General features: G+C 36.4%; 1 protein-coding gene across 2 annotated transcripts in view; it reads left to right on the top strand.

Annotated features, from left to right (window-relative positions):
* LOC145978940 (lysophosphatidylserine lipase ABHD12) overlaps window positions 1–21,216 on the top strand; it is a 40,691-nt gene that overhangs the window by 1,072 nt on the left and 18,403 nt on the right. Inside the window, exons 1-7 of one of the 2 annotated variants that reach the window (XM_083111944.1) lie at window positions 4,836–4,956; window positions 9,987–10,152; window positions 12,361–12,479; window positions 16,885–16,990; window positions 18,008–18,201; window positions 19,119–19,251; window positions 19,766–19,883. In XM_083111944.1, the coding sequence (XP_082968070.1) occupies window positions 10,079–10,152; window positions 12,361–12,479; window positions 16,885–16,990; window positions 18,008–18,201; window positions 19,119–19,251; window positions 19,766–19,883 (744 nt within the window). In that variant the 5' untranslated portion in view covers window positions 4,836–4,956; window positions 9,987–10,078. Of the gene's footprint in view, window positions 1–4,835; window positions 4,957–9,986; window positions 10,153–12,360; window positions 12,480–16,884; window positions 16,991–18,007; window positions 18,202–19,118; window positions 19,252–19,765; window positions 19,884–21,216 lie in introns of those variants that run through there. The other variant, XM_083111945.1, reaches the window with a different exon arrangement.

The following is a 21,216-nucleotide window of genomic DNA, read 5'->3' as shown; positions in this document are numbered from 1 at the left end:
GAAATAGGTGGGTCCACGAACGGAGTAAACACCCTTGGTTTATGAAGAAAACAAATATTTTTTGCAATGATTAGCTTTTGAAAAATATGTTTATGATGACCCTTAATTTTAACTATGCTTGCCTAACCTAACCTAACCGTGAATGGTTCGTGGGGCAAACATGTTTTCCACCTTTATGGAAGATACCATTTTCCCACATGCAAACCAACGCTCTCACTTATTGCACGACACTTGAGAAAAGTTGGTAGCAAGACCGTTGTGCGGAAAGGAAGACGTCTTGATATCGTTTCCATGTTAGTGTATGGAGAATCGTAGCAGTAATTGACAAGGTTATTTTGCAATTTCTAGACGTGTCCGCCAATTTTTAACTGCAGATTCGTGATTATGAAGCCAAAATTAGTGAGTATGCCGAATTTGAAAGCAATTGGAGATACTTCCGGTACTGTAAATTCATACCTCTTGCCAGAAACGTAAACAAGCTTTGTTCACAGCATGCACTGATTCAGGCGTGAAGATTATTGTATGAATAAGAACATCTACATCTACTGATATTGGAAAGCTTCCAGGTGTATTGTGGGTGAGGGCAGTGATTTATCCACACACCCCTAACACCCTCCAAAATTTTGACGAACACCCCGCCCTCAAGCAGAATAGTGGAACATCCGCCCCCCTAGAGGGGGATGTGGAGATATATATTTTTATATCAACAATAGATTGATAATACTTCAAAATTAAGAGAAAGGAACCATTTGTAGCTCTACAAGAAGCGTAGTCCAATGGACCTTTTGATCAACTAAAACCAGAGTGTCAAGGAAGGAGGCTGAAATGTGCAGTATGGTTATTTTCTGGAAACACTAGCTCCCTTAACAAGGCTTCAGTCAGCACAAGGGAAGGGACACTGCCGTCTGGAAAATGTCAAACTGACCTGTCACCCTCCTTCCAGGGAGCACAGTTTTGACAGAGCCTTTGAATACATAAATAAATATTTGTTAAATACGTTACCCCTGAGTCAATGAAATTTACATTTTGTTGCATTTTCCTTTTGATTCTTTCATGTGAAAAATGTACAATAAAAGTAAGAGAAGACATTCAAAGATACAGGTTTGATTCCTTGTAGTGAATTGTGCTACAATGGTTAGCAACACTATTTCATTTTCTGTAACGAGGAGGATGATTTCGGAGTGGTAGAGAAGAGAGCAGTCAAATGCCTTAGGCCGTATGTCAGTGTCAGTGTAGCATCTTAGTTGGTGTGTTTTCGTTCTGCTTAGTGTAACAATGTGTGAAACTAAACTAATGCAAAAGTGGTTGAAGAAGAAAAGGGATTTTGAAACCAGACAGAAAGAAACCGAAAGTGATGAGTAGAATAGCAGTGACACTATATGTAGGTATAATTTCTTCCAACAAATATTCGTAAAGTACTAATATAAAATTTACTGAAAGAGTATTCGATATAAAAACTGCAAATACTTGTATTTCATGAGGAACCTAAGTGATTCATTCATGCCTATAGTTGATGCATGTGACCATTTTTGTGGCTCTAAGAGTTCTTACCTTTGTAAAAGAAATTATATATTAGAAAGAGAGTTATAAGGGCAAGAGGGGGCATGTGCTGAGGTAAAGAGGATGCCGAACGGGCAAAGCAAGATTGTAAAGAGTAAGCATCGTGGCATACTGTGAGATGAAAGTACAGTAAAACCTCGTTAATCTGGACCCCGATAAGCCGGACTTCACTTAATCCGGACAGGCAAAAGTCAAAGATAGAAAAAATATATAAGCAGAATGTAAGGTTTTAAATGTGGCTAGAAGTCAACAAGAGAGCTTCCCAAAGAAAAGGCAGTCAACCACTGATTAAATTCTGTTTGCCGCAGACTTTGTACCGTACTGTATAGTGTATTTAGGCCTATGTCCTTTAAAAACAACTTAATAAACGTGTTTTGATGCTATAAACGGAGTTTTAATGCACTTTCTACTGTTCTTTTAGGTTATTTCAGTTAATCCGGACTTTCGTTAAACCGGTCAACTTATCTCCCCATTAGTCTGGATTAACGAGGTTTTACTGTATTGTTGCTATGTTTAATTAATAATATGCATTATCAGTTTGCAAAGAAATAGTTCTAAAAATGTTCTTGCTCGCTTCATTCATTTAAGAGTCGTATTATATCTACTTATTACTACTACTTCAAAATAGTTCTTCTTATTAAGTGCCATATTATCAACTTCCTGTATTCTGTAAAATTGGTGCTACATGTACTGAACACTAACATATTGTACTAAATTACCCAGTGAGACAATGAAATGAACAATGCGAAATGCACATTGGAAACCTTTTCTCAAAGGACAATTTTGTTATTAAAAAAGTCTTCTTTGTTGCAGTTAAGAAAGAAAGTATTGTAGATGAAGGAGGGGCACTTGAGACACAAAGGGTGCAGGGTGCACCAAAACATATTCTCACTCCGGGTGCAGAAATCTCTAGCTAGGGATCTGAATGTACATATATATGTCAATTTCACTACGACGTTCCTGTCATAGAAAGACTTTTTCAAAATTTGGAAATATGTTTCTGTTGGGTATATTATTGGGAGGGGAGATTGATATAAACAATACTACTTACATGCAGTCACACATATTTTGTACACACACACACAGATACAGACAGGCAAGCATTCACACACCAATGCAATGCATTCTCACTGATATTTAATTGATGAATTGGACACCCCCCAAGATGAACTCAAAGTTATGTACCTACAGCAAGCATCATTCAAATAGGGTTAAAAAATACTATGTAAGTGTTTCTAATTTCTTTATAACTAGCTTAAGAATTGCATGAAATAATTCCTGGTAATAATATGTTTAAATTCTGTTTTTCAATGTCACCTCTCGTTCTTTGTCTAACGATTGATTAAATCAAGTACTGAACATTATCGCAAAGCAATACTCGAAATGGTAGACTGAAATGTTAACATTATCACAAAAATAAATAATGTTCATGCATTAGGTGGCAGAACAGCCGCAGACTATTGCCCCCTTAATAAAGAATTGATTTGAATACAAATTTCCCATAACTATGTACATCCAGTTCGTTTTAAGATACATAGTACAGTGCTGTAACTAAAAGAGAAACCTCAACAAATCAGAGCCTGTCCTTTGTCCTAGCATTCAGTACAAAACATTCATATGGAAAAAACTAAGTAAACTGAAGTTTTAATGGTCAATTTAACACATACATATTGGGATGTTCTTTTACAGTAAAAAAAAGTATAAAAAACTTACGTGAGTGAGTATAATGGTTGCAGACGACGTTTCGCGAAGCTACGCTCCGCTTCTTCAGGTCTCTTTTCAGTACATACAGTACTTCGTCATATATGTAAAAAATCCAGGATTAGGTAAAAGAGGGTGTTTGGATATGGAACAATCTCTGAAGACCGGGCTTTCTGAACATGTTTTAGAATTAAATCATAAGGTTAGAAAAAGAGAAGTTGTAAAAAGAGTTCATAAACAACCTGATATGAACATTCACGAGGCTGCAAATATTTGTGTAGATAGGGGGAATAAACTAAATAGGGATGATGGTAACTTGAATGAGGCTTGGATTCACTTGTTTAAACGATGGGGAAAAAATAGTGAAGAGTCTGTTAAATTCCATGTCTCGCCGGAAGTGACTCGCGCTGCGTCGGAATCTGTGGAGTTCTCATTGGAGGGGATGTAGCATTCGTTCGCTATGTAGTCATTCATTCTGTATGGTAATATGGGCACACCGTTCTTTTAGAATTATCTCTTAGCCTCGTGGCATTTTTATCTTCATGGAATTTTAAATTCCATATCCAAACACCCTCTTTTATCTAATCCTGGATTTTTTTACATATATGACAAAGTACTGTATGTACTGAAAAGAGACCTTAAGAAGCAGAGCGTAGCTTCGCAAAACGTCGTCTGCAACCATTATACTCACTCACGTAAGTTTTCTATACTTTTTTTTACTGTAAAAGAATATATTTAGTGAGTAATCGCACAGATTCCCAAAATGTATATTGGGATGTGTGGGATAGAATTTTTCTGGTTAGGATGGGTAAATTTTTTAAATCCCGACTTTCGGGATGGGAAAAATTTGCAATTTCCCAACGAAGTTGGAATGGGAAATGTTCGAAATTTGCCGAAACTCTGAAAATCTCGAATTCTACACATAATTTTCACCTTAAGTGATTGTTGTTGCATTTCTGGAATAAGAATCAACAATTTCCGATAAGTTCCAGACACTTACAATGCAGAAAATACCGAGAATTAATGACTTTTTAAAATGACCATGCGGTATTTCCTGACTGGTTGGGACCCCGAAAAGTCTGGAAGTTACTTCCCAAAGTCTGGATCGGGCCGGGAAATTTTTTTCATGATCCCAGTCCTGACTTTTCAGGATCCTGCACACCCCTACATACATAACATGCACCCATGTATGACTTTACAAAGGAAAGGGGCTGGTCTTTATTTCTTGGCAATAGGTCACAACTATCTGTTTTCCATCTTTTCCTGCATTTGACATCTTTTTTCTTCCGAAATGTTATGGGAAGGGAAAACATCTCAGAAAACATCTATGAACATATTGAATTAGCGAACATTTTAAAAAGGGTCCAAAATATGCACTTAACATTCCCAAACTTACACCCACCCAAAAGTCTCCAGCACCCTACCAAGGGAAAAATTCTGGATAAACTCCTGGGTGGGGATTTTCCTAGAACCTTATATCAGTTACAAAAAGATGTGGCTGGTAAACTATTCATATGCTGAAGACAAATATTTATAATCAACAGTGAGTTAATTATCTTGTTGTTTCTTTATAGTGGCCAACTGACTGTACTTTAGTCCTAGTCAGGGTTCTTGTTCCAAGGATATATTTTAAATCCATGATCTTACTGCAGCTCAAGTGATGCGGTGGATGTCGAAGAGAAGATACATAAAAAGGTTTGTCTGTTTACATCTTGGCTGTCTTTATTTTCACCAGCATGTCATTTGGTGAATGAATATTTTAACTAAATGATATTGTATGCCTTAGGATTAGACTTAGATATTCTTTGATTGTGGTAAAAATTCAGCATGTGTCCAATCTACTACTTAACCAACAGCAACACAAGTGTTTTTTCCACTTACTTGATTAGTTTTCCTGACACATTCATTTTTATGATAATATTTCAATTGTTGCAGTCTTAATCAGGCAAGTTGATAAGGATGATCAGTCTCATGTTTGGCAAGAAAAAAACAGTATAGTAAGTGAAAAGAATGGATAAATTTCATTTTTAGTTCTTGCTAATTTGCCAAATACTAATGTTATGTTATATAATTATTTTATGGAGGTGTTTTTTTTTGTATCTTGAAATTGAGATATCATTATATAAATACCATTTGTGCATAATGATAACAGTGATAAGAAAAATATGGATCTGTCTACCATATCGTGAGTTGACACTGTAATGACTCCCCCCTGATACCGATACTTCAACATTGTAACAATTTAAAGTTGATATAACTGGTTCGGATCCCATTTAAAACTGGACCTACAGTTAGCCTTACTGTGCATAAAGTAGACTTAAAACTCCAAATCAACCAAATAATTTAATCATGTATGGGTAGTAACCTTTTTGCATGATATTAGGTGCATCCAGAAAGTAAGTTTCCCTGGGCTCGTGCACAAAAAGGAAACATTATTTCATTCAATGATTTATTGCCGCAGATACAGCACTTGTGCAGTTACTTGTCAACATAATTCCCGCTGGAATTCAGGCACTTGTCATAACGTGGGACCAACTTCTGTATACCTGCATCGCAGAAGTCCGCCGCTTGGGCACCAAACGACTATGTGACAGCCGTCTGAACCTCTTCGTCGCTGTGAAAATGTTGACCGGACAGGAACTTTTTCAGGTGCAAGAACAGGTAGTAATCACTGGGAGCGAGATCCAGGCTGTAGGATGGATGATCGAACACCTCCCAAACGTACCTTCGCATTGTCATGCAGCAAGATCACCCTGGCACTGAGCTTACAGCGTCGCTTATTCTGAATGGCTCGTCGCAATGCCCCCAGTGTTTCACAGTAACGGTAGCGTTCAGTCTCACCTCTGGGCAGAAACTTGATGAGCAGAATGCCTTGTCTATCCCTGAACACCGTGCACATAACTTTTTGCACCGACACAGTTTGTTTGAACTTCGTCCTGCATGGAGATCCACTGTGACACCAACGCATAGACTGCTGCTTGCTTTCTGGGGTGCTGTATGCAACCCACGTTTCATCCCCTGTGATGATCCGGTTGAGAAAATCGTCATCATCATGGTAATGCTGCAGAAATGTCAGTGCTGTGCCCATGCATTTTCCTTTGTGTTCGGGCATCAGTTGTTTCGGCACCCACCTGGCACGCAATTTCTGGAACAAGAGGCGTTTGGTGCCTATCCGATGGCGCAGTGGTAGCGTCGTCGCCTTGTAATCAAAGGGTCCCGGGTTCGATACCCGGTGGAGGCACATAGTGATTCGGATCCCACTTTAAACTGTAGGTCCAGTCCCGATTAGCTTTACTGTGCACAAAGTGGACTTAAAACACCAAATCAATCAATCAAGAGGTGTTTGGTAACAATGTCATGCAACAACGACCAAGAAATCTGCAGGAAAAGGCTGCTGATTTTCGTGATCGTGATGCGACGATCCTACAATATGGGCTGCTGCACCTGCTCCACAAGCTTGTCCATAACGGCCGATGGCCGCCGACTGCGCTCGTCGTCATGCACATTTTGTTGGCCTTCAGTAAATGTCCTGCACCATCTGCTTGCTCATGATGTCTGGCCCATACACCTGGCACAGCTGACAATAAATTTTGATTGGCTATATGTTTTGTGTGTTCAAGAACTTGATCACCATACGAACCTCGCATGCGGCGGGAAATGGAATAAGAGCCGTGTGTTTCATCGCTGCCGCGACGCTACTGACGACTTTCAGGAGGCGTCTTCTAGGACATTCACTAGCCAGGTCATGTGCCTCTCACGCATGTGCAAAACCGGTTTCAATATGCGTGGCCTCACACTTGTGCCGAGTTTGAAAATTACTTTCTGGATGTGCCTAATAGATAGATATATGTATGTATTTTCTGAAAGTATGTCTCATTTTGTGGATATGGTAATTTACTTACGTTACGGTGGTAGATAAATATTGGTAATTAAATTTGAACAGATAGCAGTAATATTTTATTTTAGGTTAATTCCAATGATGAAGATGAATGATGAAATCTATGATGAGGCAAACACTATGATACATAATAGTTTTTCTTGTATGTACGCATTGCTTGCATTCTAGAATTATTTTTCTGTAGTTTACGGTTATTACAAGCATAAGAAAACTGTTTTGCGTTGTGACGTTTCAGGAGAACACACGCTCCCTTCATCAGACATTTATTTTCATTTTGACTAAAGATACAGTTATAACAATGGTTAGCAATTTTGTAAACAAAAATAATCCGTTATATAATAGATGTTGTCAATGTTACATTGTTGTAATATAGCAACTCAACTGTGAAAAGAAGCAGTCTGTTCTATTTTTATTTCAGATAAAAAAATTTGATCACATTATTTTTAATTTAAAATTATGAATCCTAAATATCATCAGGTAATTCAAAGTCATCATTGTTTTCAGAAAGTTTCTTGATGTTTTCTGTTACATTAAATTTTAAAGATGGTGGCTTACTCCATTTGTGAAAGAGAAAACTCCATACTGGATCTATGTTACCATTTTCATTATTTAATTTATTCCAGTGTTGTTCTACAATGAACGAAGCTTCCCAGACATTCAGCTCTATGTTTGCCGTTAATCTTTTTTTTTAATCAAATGCTTTTCTTCGATGATGTGAGCTAACAAACCTGTTCTTGGGTTTGGATTTATAATGTCCAAATCGTGTTCATGCCATCTTATTGCCATTTTCCTTGCTAGTCTCAAAGAAACTAAAGAAAAAGAGAAATATAGACAAAGATGAAAAATCCGTTAAAAATAAATTTGTGTGCATTCCATTCCACAAGGGATTCTCACATAAAATTGCAAACATTTTTAGAAGATTTAATTTCAAAATTGTTTTTAGATCACCAAGAAGTTTGGAATGTACATTTAATGAATTCAAAATGAGAAACTCTCTACCAGATGTGGAAACCACAGGAATATATAATATAAGTTGTTCATGTTCAAAGGATTATGTAAGACAAACAGCAAGGAAAATAGCAATAACATGGCATGAACACGATTTGGACATTATATATCTAAATTCAAGAACAGGTTTGTCAGCTCACATCATCGAAGAAAAGCATTTGATTAAAAAGAGAAGGGTTTTAAAAAGATTAATGGCAAACATAGAGTTGAATGTCTGGGAAGCTTCGTTCATTGCAGAAGAACACTGGAATAAATTAAATAATGAAAATGGTAACATAGATCCAGTATGGATTTTTCTCTTTCACAAATGGAGTAAGCCACCATCTTTAAAATTTAATGTAACAGAAAACATCAAGAAACTTTCTGAAAACAATGATGACTTTGAATTACCTGATAATATTTAGGATTCATAATTTTAAATAAAAAATAATGTGATCAAATTTTTGTATCTGAAATAAAAATAAAACAGACTGCTTCTTTTCACAGTTAAGTTGCTATATTACAACAGTGTAACATTGACAACAACTATTATATAACGGATTATTTTTGTTTTAAAAATTGCTAACCATTGTTATAACTGTATCTTTAGTCAAAATGAAAATAAATGTCTGATGAAAGGAGCGTGTGTTCTCCTGAAACGTCACAATGAAAAACAGTTTTCTTATGCTTGTAATAACCGTAAACTACAGGAAAATAACACTTTGATACATCCATGCTTACTCCTTTTACAAAGTTTGTCATGACTGGAATTGAAACCAGGTTCTGTATTTTGACAATCGTAAACCATTTTAAATGATATTGAATTTTGTTTCTGTACTTGGTATGGTTCTTACTACTCACGTTAAATGTTTATTGTGTACAAGATTTCATAATTTTGAGTCTGAAGAATTTTGTACAAAGTGTTGTGTTTTGTCTTGATGCCATGTTATTGTCTTGTGTATTTTCCTTTTTCCTGTACTTTTCTTTGGTTTGGGGTTTCTTGGTTACTGTGGCACTAATTTTGTGTTAAGATGAGTTTTCAGACATTTAAAATTTAACATACAAAATATGAAAAAGAAGTAGTAAATATTCATCTGTGCGTAGTGAGTGTTTGTATGAATTGTACACATCAATCGTTTGTAGCTAATTGCTTTAAATATGCAATGATTAATAGTTATTTGTGATTGCCTGTATTATCACTTAATTCCTAATAAAATTACTAAAATATATTTAGTACAGTTTCAATGTTATGATTAATTCTGAATGTTTCATTTTAAAGACATGAATACTTGGCTTTCTGCTGTGGCAACCAATTATTTGATTAGGCTTAAATAAAGAACACGCTGAATGGTTTCCTTAATTAGACAACCCAATGGTCTATCTTTGTATATGCATTATACTGTCAGTTTAATATGGAAGAGAACCTAACTAGATCATTGACATAGACCCTTTTAATGTTACATTCGGCTGTATGTTTTTTTGGGGACCTCTTATAATTTACTGCAGAAATCTGTACTTTCCTTCCACATTAATTTGTGTTTGTTTTTGCATAATCGTCAATAGGGGTAGTGGCATTTGTAATTTGTAAACTACAACTTTTTGACTGCTATATTGAAGGAAAATTAGAAATGTAGCTGCAATCCTTTTTTTTTTTTAAAGAAGTGTGAACGTCATTGTTTACAGCATTCAAAAATTGTAATGTGCATGCTGATATGTTTGAAATCCTTGCATTTTGTTTTTGTGTTTTGGTTCACGATGAAAATTCTAGCCTATAAATAAGCATGATATATAAAGACAAGATTTCTAGTGGACTGTTCAGGTTCTTATCTTACCCCCATAGGTGCTACTCCCTATCCAAAGTGCATGTTAGAGTTGGAGGTTAGAACCAGTTTTTTGCTTGCTGCATTCCTAATCCTTCAATAGCAGATTAACATGAAAGTCATCAAAGGAATCCTTTCTCTTGCTGCACTACCCAGTCTCCTATTTGCATTGTGGTATCAAGAAATGTAAGTAAAATTCTCACCAAATGTTGTTGAAGTAAATGTCCTATGTCGATGTTTCTGGTGTTGTGTTAGTGTTTTATGTACGCAGTGTAACTAAGGTTATTTCATGAGGCATGACTGTCACTTTCTGTGTACTTCTGTTTCTTCAATTTATTTCTCCTTCTCATCTTCAAACTTTATTTGAAATGGTGGATATGATTCATAATTAACAATAATTTATCATTGTAACATAAAAAAAACAATGTTTGTTTCCTATGTTGTTTTACAAACGTATAATTTTTCAAGAAATGTTACTAACATTTTACCCTAAAAACACAGTAGGAAATGTGAGTACTAATAAATCTAAGTATCCAATAGTACACATATAACCGTAATTTGTCTGTTAAGTAAACATAGCTTCATTTCCATGTTACAAGGCAATTTAGTCTTGCTTACAAACACACAGTGGGGCCTCCCCCATGGCGCAGTGGTAGCGTCATTGCCTTGTAATCGAGGGGTCCCGGGTTCGATACCCGGTGGAGGCACAAGTGGTTCGGATTCCACTTTAAATTGTAGGTTAAGTCCCGATTAGCCTTACTGTGCATAAAGTGGATTTAAAACAGCAACTCAGACCAAACCAACACCCAGTGATATGTGAAAACGAAATAGATGATTGTGGGTTGAATCTGCCAAGGTTGATATTTTACATATATATGTCTCTTCGAGTATTGTCACATTAAAATGATATTCAAATGTATACACTCGAGGGTGGTAGACTCGAAATGGCCAAAAATGGTCCCATGCAGGACTTTAATTCACATAGTGTTTGTATCTGTTTGAGTTTTTCTACAGTGTAAAAACTGATCTAGATTAGCAGAAATTTTGATTGATTGATTGATTAAGTCTATTTTACTTCGTATTTTTTGCCTCTTGGCTAATTTGAGAAGATGAGGATGTGTGATGAAATTGATGAATGGACGTTCACAAACAACCAAGCCCAAGGGGGTTTGAACCCGCAACCCTTGGCATCGAAGCACGATGGGCTAACCATTCGGCCACAGGGTCCGGCAGCAGAAATTTTGACTTTATATCATTGGTGATATATAGGGCTCGGAAGTTGAGGAAAAATCCTTTTTTTTCCCTAGTGTCCGAAGATGAGGCCCAACGTAATATATGTTCATTTTGGGTCATTGTAGGCCAGAAAAAGGTGGGTTTTATTTGTCCTTTTTTTCCTTTGTCGGCATTTTTTGGCTTATTGGTCCTTTTTTAGCCTTTTTTAAGGTCTTAACGGCTTTTTTTTGTAACTTTACCTTTGGACTACGTTTTTACTGCCCATTCTCAATTCCAATCATCATCAGTTCATCACCTCTTAAACATCCTTTCTGTAGTGAAGAAATAAGTAAATATATTTAATATATTTTTGGACGACTGAAGCAGGTACAGTACAAGGTCCTTTAACCGTAACTTGTCTGGAAGGTCGCGCTGTAAGTGCCAACTTTCTCTTGTTTTGAAGCTTTCAGTTTTTTCGCACTGTGTGTTCCATACCACCAGAATTTTTTATTTTTTTATTGATTAAATATGTAATTACATTAAATATGTAATTAAAACTGAAGTTATTACTCCCTTTGTCCCATAATTATTGTCCGGTACACCTTTGTTTGTTCTCATAATAATTGCCCGATATTCAAACTGTGACATTGGTGTATACAGAAGAAGAACATGAAACAAGGGAATGAGTCATACAACTTTACTACTCAAGGATCAGTACAAATTGTGCTTTCTATCTGTAAAATTACCAATGGTTTAAGCAACCCAATATTTCTATAAATAGTCTGTAATTTCATGCAAAATTCTGCCAATTTTAATTTTTGAAATGACTTTTAGGGTGTCAGATCAATATAGAATATTGGCTATCTTAAGTACATTTTATATTTGTACATTATTGTTATTTACAAATATTATATTTTGGTCCATTCCTAATTTATATATGTATTGGTGCAAAGTGAAGATAATACATTCATTCACCATACAGTATAAAATGGCTTATATTTTGAGGTCAGTACAAAGTATCAACTAAGATAATTTTGTCTAGTGTTTCCTGTCTCCATTTTTTATGTCGAATGTGTGTTACTACTATTCTTCCATTCTTTTTTTCTTTTCCCTTTATGTGTGTGTGTGTGTGTGTTGTTTCTTCAGTACCACAGTGTAAGTTCGCTTCATTTTTATTTACAGAATATTGACAGGAACAGCACAGATAGTGGGATTAGTATTGCTCATAATCTTTGGTGTTGTTCCACTTATTTTTCGATATTCCCACACCTTTCAAAAGAACTTGATTTTTTTGCCATTTGGTAAGTAGAAGAATATTTTTAACTTTTGTTCTTTTGTGTATGTGTTTATCTCTGTGTGTGGGTATGTATGAGGCAACCTGGGATATTTGTCACAAAAAATATACCCAGCTGCCTCATACATTCCCACCATTATCACCCCCACCTCAACAAAATCACACACACACATCTTGTGTAAAAAAAAAAGGTAAAGTGCTCCCCTGTGCATAGCACCATGCCATGAAGGCATATAGGGGGTGTGGGGGTAACGCCCCACATTTTCTTGATCCAGTCGTGAGTGGGGGTGATGTGATCAGCATCATGCCCCTGACCGCCTTTACCCCCCAGGGTTTCCCCCAGGTACCCATGTTATTCGACGCTGGGTGGGCGCCGGGGCCGTTTCCATCATTAGAAAAGTTCCCGGATTTGAACCTGCCGGGGATCGAACCCGGGACCTTTAGGATGGTAGTCAGACGCGTTACCGACCGAGCCACCGCGGCCACACACATCTTGTGTTCCCTCGGTTATGCCAAAACGAGGTTCAGGTTTGCTTAGAATACTGGACTTGCTTTCAAATATCCCCCTTTCAACCTCCAACACACTGCCACATGCAAATTTAACATTACCCAATGGGAAGCTGCCATGCCTCAAACGACATCTATATCCATCCTTTCCTCCAACAACTTCAACAGAAGGATCAACCATCACTGCTCCTCCACCCGAAAGCTAGACTTCTCCATCCGTACCAATATCCCTTTCAACAACTGCTTTTTGGTAGTGCTCATCTGCCCCTTACAACAATCCACCAACACCCCAGTATGGAAAAGATGAGATGGACCCTACGTATCAACCACACCCCCTGGCCACTCAGTAACTTCCCAAACCAACCTCATCCCCATTCCTAACCATCTCATTGCACTGTCCCCCTTCCGCACCACCCCCACCACTCAATTTTTAAACAAGTCGCATGAAATATCCACACCTTTCCACACCAACTGTAACTTCATTCCGGACCTGCCAAATTTACAGGTCAAATACTCCTTTCCGATTCCGCCATATCTTTTTTTTTCCCTTACAACTGAAGATGAATCCTGCAGTCTTGAAAAATAAAATTTTCCAGTGTCTCTTGTTTCCTATTTGTTTCTCATTTTCTCTTTAGACTTCTGGCCCTCCTTCCTTTCATTCATTATGTACACTTTCACCTGTTTGAATAAGTGAAGTGAAAAAGAACGAGACTGACTATGTGAATGGAATATGTTTTGCATTAGAGGAGAAGTTAATGTGGTTCACGTAACCAGTGAAAAGTGACCGAACGAACGAAATACGAACTCTCTAACCCTATTAGTGCACGTATTTCTGTCATTTGTCTATGGTAATGGGCCCTCAAATATGGATCGTGGAGTAAGAGACTAAGTGAAATTGAAAAATAAGTGAACATACTCATCATCTCCATGTTAAAATGTAGTGTACGTATCTTACCGAGATATGTGAAAATGAAATAGATGGTTATGGGCTGAAACTGCTTAGGCTGATATTTATGTTTCTATGATGATTGTCACATTGAAATGATGTTCAATTGAATGCTGTAACTGCATTTTATTATTTCGCAGAATATGATAATCTTTTTGGTAAGTGAACAGTGATGTACACGTACTTCTTGCACTGTGATAGGATGTTTGTAATTGCTTAGGCAGGTCTGTTAGCATGTGCATCCATTTTACGTTTCGGTCTGTAGATATTGCATACTTTCATATGTGCTGTATTTGAGTCTTAAATAATATACAAAATTATTATTTAGAATTGTAATTGCATAGAGTGATTTCCTTCCATGTATGGATTTTAGGTTGACAGTGCTGCTCCACTACGAGTGTGGTACGTTCGAGCGTAGCACGCTCGAGTGTGGGAGATTCGAACGAGTTTGAGCAAGTGAAAGTGGTTCGATGCAGTACTCTAGCGTGCATCCACCTGTTAGTCTTTCCATCATGGGGGTGGGTGGCATTTCCCAGCAGTGTCTGGCATGAGATTGACAATGAGGTTCTCTCATGCCATTGTGTCATCATAGAACATGACTGTCACTGATAACAGTGGGCAACTTGTTCTTTTTGTAAGGAAGGTGTAACAATATCAGAAATTGTGAATCAGTTACGGGCAGTGTGTGGAAATGATGCTCCTAGATGAGCAGCTGTTTTTTCTTGGGTGCAGGCTTTCAAGGACAAAAGGTGTAACAAGTCCTGGATGCCCATGAACATCCCAAGTCCCAGCCATAATTGAGAAGTTTCTGAAATCATCATGCCCCACAGATATTTTACACTCGAACAGTTGAAGCTTGAAACAGGAGTGGGGAAGGTGACAGTTCATGTAATCATCATGAAAGATTTGAAAATGGGAAAGGTCTGTGATCAATGTGTACCACGTGACCTTGGCCAGTTAAACCAGCTTCTTATTGTATGACATTTAGTGTGATTTCATTTTATTAATATTCTGAGGACACAAGGAATAAAACTACAGTCAGTCCAATAACCAAGCAGAGAAATTTAACTCAATTAAGGCAGTGGAAGTCTAGCAATATAAGATTTAAGCTGTAAAATTGTAGGTTTTGCAAAAATATATATAAGGTCTGTATTAATATGAGGTTTATTTGAAATTTTGCTTGACGGGCTTTAGACAACAGAAATAACATTTATAAAAATATAGACCCTAATTGACAATCAGTAACTGAGTTATTCCATAAATAAAAACATATAGAAACTGAATGGCACAATTAAATGTTTACACTATGAAACTTCTGTTCTATTAATTCAAAATCTCTAAACTTCTATTTCGTTTTATTTAACCTGAAATATTTTCCCTTTATTTCAACTTAAGACCCTTTTTAGTAGTCACTTTTGGCAGAGGACCTGGTTTAAAACGGGACAAAGAGAGTTGTGAATTAACACAAATTACCCAACTAACTACTCTACAAAATACAACTTAAAAATGCCAATCCACTACTCCCTGTCTTTGTTCCATTTTAACTTGTCCTTTTTGACACTTAAGGAGGAGAAACTCAACTTAAAGTGTGATACCCTGGGCTAATCAATAGGAAGTGATTTTCTTATGTAGCTTTGCTCTCCTCTGACCTTTAGTACTTCATAGTCACACCCCTTACATAACCAAAGCCATCTAGTGATAAATTAATGTAACAATTCTTTGATAAAGCCACTGCATTTGGTTATACCAGCACTGGTTACACCAGCGTCCCTAGCGGTAAGTGAGGAAACAACAGGAACCGGAAGTCAACCCAACAGTGAAGCATCGAGTTTCCTAAGTGGATGGTGGCATAGGCCACCGAAATTAATCAAACATTTAGAAGTAAGTTTCGCGGAAATCATATTAGTACTCACGTACGTATTCTAATTATCAACAATGAAAAGCATGGACATGTTGACAGGTGCAGGGGACTCTTAGAACTCTATGACAGCAATCCAGGTTTTTTTTTTCAATTGTTTGCTTACACACGATGAGTCTTTCTTCAGCTGTTTGATGTCCCTAAATAAGCTGCAATCAATGCAATGGAAGCACGACAATAACCTGTGGCCATAAAAATGCCAATCAGGTTTCTGGAATGGTGATGGCATCCTAGATAACGGTGAATTCAGCAAAGATGGCAGAGGAAATTGGCCAAACACATCCTTTTTTTCTGTACATGATAATGCAAGGCCCCATACATCTGTACAGACTAGGGCACAACTTCAGAAACTCTGGTCCACCGTTCGTGCTGGACCTTGAACCCTTTGATTATGCCTTGTTTGACAGCATGAAAGAGGCAATACGGAGAGAGAAATGCACTGATGCCGAGTCCTTACAGGAGGCTTTTTGCTTCTGGTGTCGTACCACTCCATAGACTAGTTCCTTGGGGGATTTTTAAAGCTTCAATATATTGAGGGAGGAGAAGGATATGCCCAGCATGCCTGAAAGTCTCAAGTTCCTTCTGTATGGGATCATGGTGTCCAAATCAGGCATTTCATTCTTTTCCGATTCATATTCATCCAGTTCCTATCATGATTAAGAACCTCATTCTAATGAAAAATTAGATCAAGGCCTACTTCTGAATTGAGTAGTTCCCTGTTAAGATATCTTCAGATAAATGGTGGCTCAAAATGTATTTCAGAAATTTTGATATTAGGGTGTCTAACAAATATTTAAGATTTAGTACATGTTTCATAAAGTCTGGAGAAATTAGCTATTGTTATGTGCTTGTTAAAAAACAAGCCGAGTTCTTAAAACTTACTTCCTATCCTGAAAAGCAACCTCTATATTTATGCCATATGTGACTTATCTGCTGAAAAAGGAATAGAAATTTATAGAAATTTTAGGGCATCCTTTAATGATTACATGACAGAAACAATGTACATATTTTGAAGGTCTATAATCAGTATTTTATTTTCAGTGAGGTGGCCCAGAAATGTAGACTTCAACAAGCCAGAGGAATTGGGTCTGCCAGATACAAGGAATTTTTATGTCCTAACTAACGAAGGAATCAAACTTGGTGTTTGGTAAGTTTCGAACAGCAATTATTAATAATTTTGAAAATAAAATAACAAACAGGGCACCAGATATCAATCCTTTTTGGTGAAACTGACTCCTCTGGGAGTTACAGAGAGGGAGGGGGGTTGGAATTGCTGAAATTAAAAGATTACAACTTATTATACATTATAATATTTACAACTATTTACCTCTGACATATGTTAGTATAATTATGTTGGCTAATAGTTTTTCTTGTATGTATGCATTGCTTGCATTGTAGAATTATTTTCCTGTAGTTTACGGTTATTACAAGCATAAGAAAACAGTTTTTCTTTGTGACGTTTCAGGAGAACACACGCTCCCTTCATCAGACATTTATTTTCATTTTGACTATAGATACAGTTATAACAATGGTTTTCACAAATGGAGTAAGCCACCATCTTTAAAAAAATAAAACAGACTGCTTCTTTTCACAGTTAAGTTGCTATATTACAACAATGTAACATTGACAACATCCATTATATAAAGGATTCTTTTTGTTTAAAAAATTACTAACCATTGTTATAACTGTATCTTTAGTCAAAATGAAAATAAATGTCTGATGAAAGGAGCATGTGTTCTCCTGAAACGTCACAAAGAAAAACTGTTTTCTTATGCTTGTAATAACCGTAAACTACAGGAAAATAATCATGTTGACGTTAATCATTATTGATTGTACGGATGTTGTAAATGCAATCATTATTAGTTTTAGAGGACCATTTTCTTTTATATGTGGCTTTGCATAAGGCTTCATAAGGGCAATTCATATTTTGTAATTTAAAATTCTTCAGTACAGATATTAATTAGCAGCTATGCAAAATTCTTAGCTATTTAATAATATATGATGCCTCTTGGAGAAAATAATCTTAGTTAAGCTTTTTTATTCTTCCTTTCTGCTCTCTGAGTCTGGTTAATTATGCTAGTAACTTCAATTTCATTTGAAACCATCCTTAAGTGGTATTATTGGTTTTCATTAATATTATTGCGATGTGTTTACTTTTATCCAGGCACATTTTGCCCAGATCCTTAGTAGATAACACCACCAAAAGTGCTGAAGATTATGAGAAGTTGCTGAGTCATGGAGAGACTGTGATATTATATTTACATGGGAATTCTGGCTCCAGAGCTGGACCACATAGGATCGAACTTTACAAGCTTCTTAGGAATTTAGATTACCATGTTGTGTGTTTGGATTACAGAGGTAAGGCACATGTATTTCTAGTGATAAAACTATTTTTCACATAATTATACTATATATAAGGGTTGAGTCAATCTGTTTGTATCAGTTGATATCAATACGATTTAATCACCATTACTGGCAGATTCTTCCTTGGAGTCCAACCCTTTCCATGAAGTATACTTTTATGAAGTTGAAATATTTGGTAGTTATACACAGTGCAATTTTCATTGATTCTCACTCATGGACTATAGAACCTGAAGAAATGCTATAATATTAGTATTAACGATCTCTGATTTGTACACCGGTTTGGAAGGACCATATACGAGTATACTAGGTAGGAATAAAGTGGGAAAGAGATGAATCCTTTACAAGAAAATGGAAACTAAAACTCCTAATTCTTAGGTTATCTATTATAACTTGCTGCTTCTGATACTGGTTCTTGCGTACCAATTTCAGCCAGTCGTACATTAGAAGTCTGCTAATTAACAATAGTCATTATTTCAATGATCCATGTATGAGAGTTTATTAATATTTTTCAAGTGTGGGGGAATTGTATATTGATATCATGTAGCTTATTCGCAAGAGGGAATATGCTATACCTTACTGAAATTTTGTGTTCAAAACTGTTGCTGAACCAGTGTGTTTAACATTCGTGCCAATGCTCTACTACGGCTATCAACACACCTTCTGCTGTACTCACAATTTAAATCTGTTGTGTAAATCTAATGCACATCCATCCCAGTACACAGAAACAACTTCAGAATTAAAATACATTATTGAATACTTTAATTTTCCTTAACTATGAATACAATCATACAATGGAAAAGAAACCTGTCATTCTTGTGATTGTAGAATGCCGTCTCAACATGATGGAATTCATTTGAAATGTGATAGTTATACGTTATGCATCATGTCTTATTTTAATATAATCCTTACAGGGTATGCTGATTCAAGTCCTATTGCTTTGTCTGAAAGTGGTGTAGTATCTGATGCCAAATATATGTTCAAATGGGTTCGTAGCAGAGTCAAACAAGCTCCTTTGTTCATATGGGGCCATTCTTTAGGAACAGGGTAAGTAGACAATTGATCAGTTGTATTTAATATTTGTTATACTTACTTCACAAGTGAATAAGGTTTCTGACCCATAACTCCCTCCCTCCCCCCCCCCATGACCCCCCATACATAATTTTAGTAAAATTGTTTATCAGTATTATTTGTTGGAGGTAACTGACAACCATATGTGATGAATGGTTGATATGTCAGGGTGAGGTTATGTAACACATTTCTGCACTTCAATCCCTGATGATGAGAGTAACATCAGCTCTCAGAATCCTATCCGGAAATCACGTAGTTGATATCCCGAGAAAATCTCTTCATTATTCACCGCCAGGTAAGCTTCAAGAATTATTTGTATAAGTAGTTTCCAATTGATTGTCCAATTCTGCCATAGCCATCAGTTGCATGGTTTAAAAATAAAAGTTATTCAACTTTAACCACACTGCAAAATTTGATAGTTTCAAATTTGTTTTGTTTATATTGTCAATTGATTTAAACTTGCATATCATTTATTTTTAATTTTTGACAGGGTCTCCTGCCATGTATCATCTTTACTGAGTCAGGAAAATATCCCACCAGTAGGTGTTGTTCTGGAATCTCCCTTTAATTCCATCAGTGATGAAATTCGGGAACACTACTTAACACTGGTAAGTCCCCTTTTTAGTATAATTTATAGCTATGATTGTGTTCATTTTTGTAAAGTCAAATAACTTGATCTTAAAATCTATTTAAGTGTAAAGAAATAGGCTGTTTTGAAGTAGACCTTCTTTAATGTAGTTTTGCATTTGAGAAGGCAGGAAGATATTTGCCTGTTTTAAATATAAAATATGAACATTTCTTTAATTTAATTAAATCATATACCTACTTTAATTAAAGTTTAAACCTTGTCCCAACATGTTTATGAGTAGGAATATAAGTGGTTTTTACACTTACTTTATTCTTTTTCTGCTCATAATATTTTCATTACAATATTTCAACTTCTAATTGCTTATTGTACTTATACTTCAATACAATAAATAAATCACATGTAAATAATAATTACAGAGAAACTTAGTACTGAAACTTGTCCCTCCCATGCTGTAAGTTCATGAAGTGTTAGCGTTTGCATAAAATAGGGTGCCCAGCACCAGCCCATGGGTAAACTGGTTGGTGAAATGTTAACATACTACACCAAGGTATGGACACGTGACGGGCGCCAGTTGCACATGTGTAGGTAAATGAAAATGCAATTTATTTACTACCACGTCTCTCATTTCCCAAAATATGAGTAAATCTCATTTCCTATTCAAGGAATATATGCATATTTACATACAGTCAACTCTCGATTCAGCGACCTTTCACAGTTCCCGGGAAAAGGGTTGTTATTTCGAAGGGGTCGTTATTGGAATTTGCACCAATTTTCAGCTTAAAGGGAGCTCAAATAGACAAAAAGATGCCTAGGATATGGTAACACCATTTATCCTGGTAGTTATACAACCTGTTATGCACAGGATGCGTGTTGTGAGAAGGAAAATAGAACATGAAAAAGTTTTCACAAAAGAGAATTTTAAATAATGTTACTTTGTTTCAATTGTGCACAGTCGTTGCTTTTCCAGGAAATTCTTACAATTCTAGTTTATCAGAAACCCGTTTGCACTGCGACCAATGGAAAGGAAAACAATCTCTCGCTTATTGCAAGCGAAACTCTAAGAATCTTGACACCAGTCAGACTGGTGCCAGCAAAAGTCGGGGTTATAATCGGGCAGAATGAATGTTGGATTTTATACGGGTCTACTCGAGCATTGTCTGTTACAAGATTAACTGGTAAGATTAGATCTCTCGGGAGAAACAACACAACCTCTCTAGGTACCAGACAAAAAAAATAAAGTAATTTTCGTTCTTGTTCGGCTGTGTAAAATACATCGTAAAAAAAGTCACTTTTCTTTGCTTCAACCAACTTCATTCATCCTCCTTCCCCATTCAAGGGAGCAGTCCAAACTC

Source organism: Lepisma saccharinum, chromosome 25 (genome assembly GCF_977018435.1).
Source record: "Lepisma saccharinum chromosome 25, izLepSacc3.1, whole genome shotgun sequence".
NCBI lineage: Eukaryota > Metazoa > Arthropoda > Insecta > Zygentoma > Lepismatidae > Lepisma > Lepisma saccharinum.
Note: the sequence above shows the minus strand (reverse complement) of the source record. Positions and strands in the feature narration are given on the sequence as shown.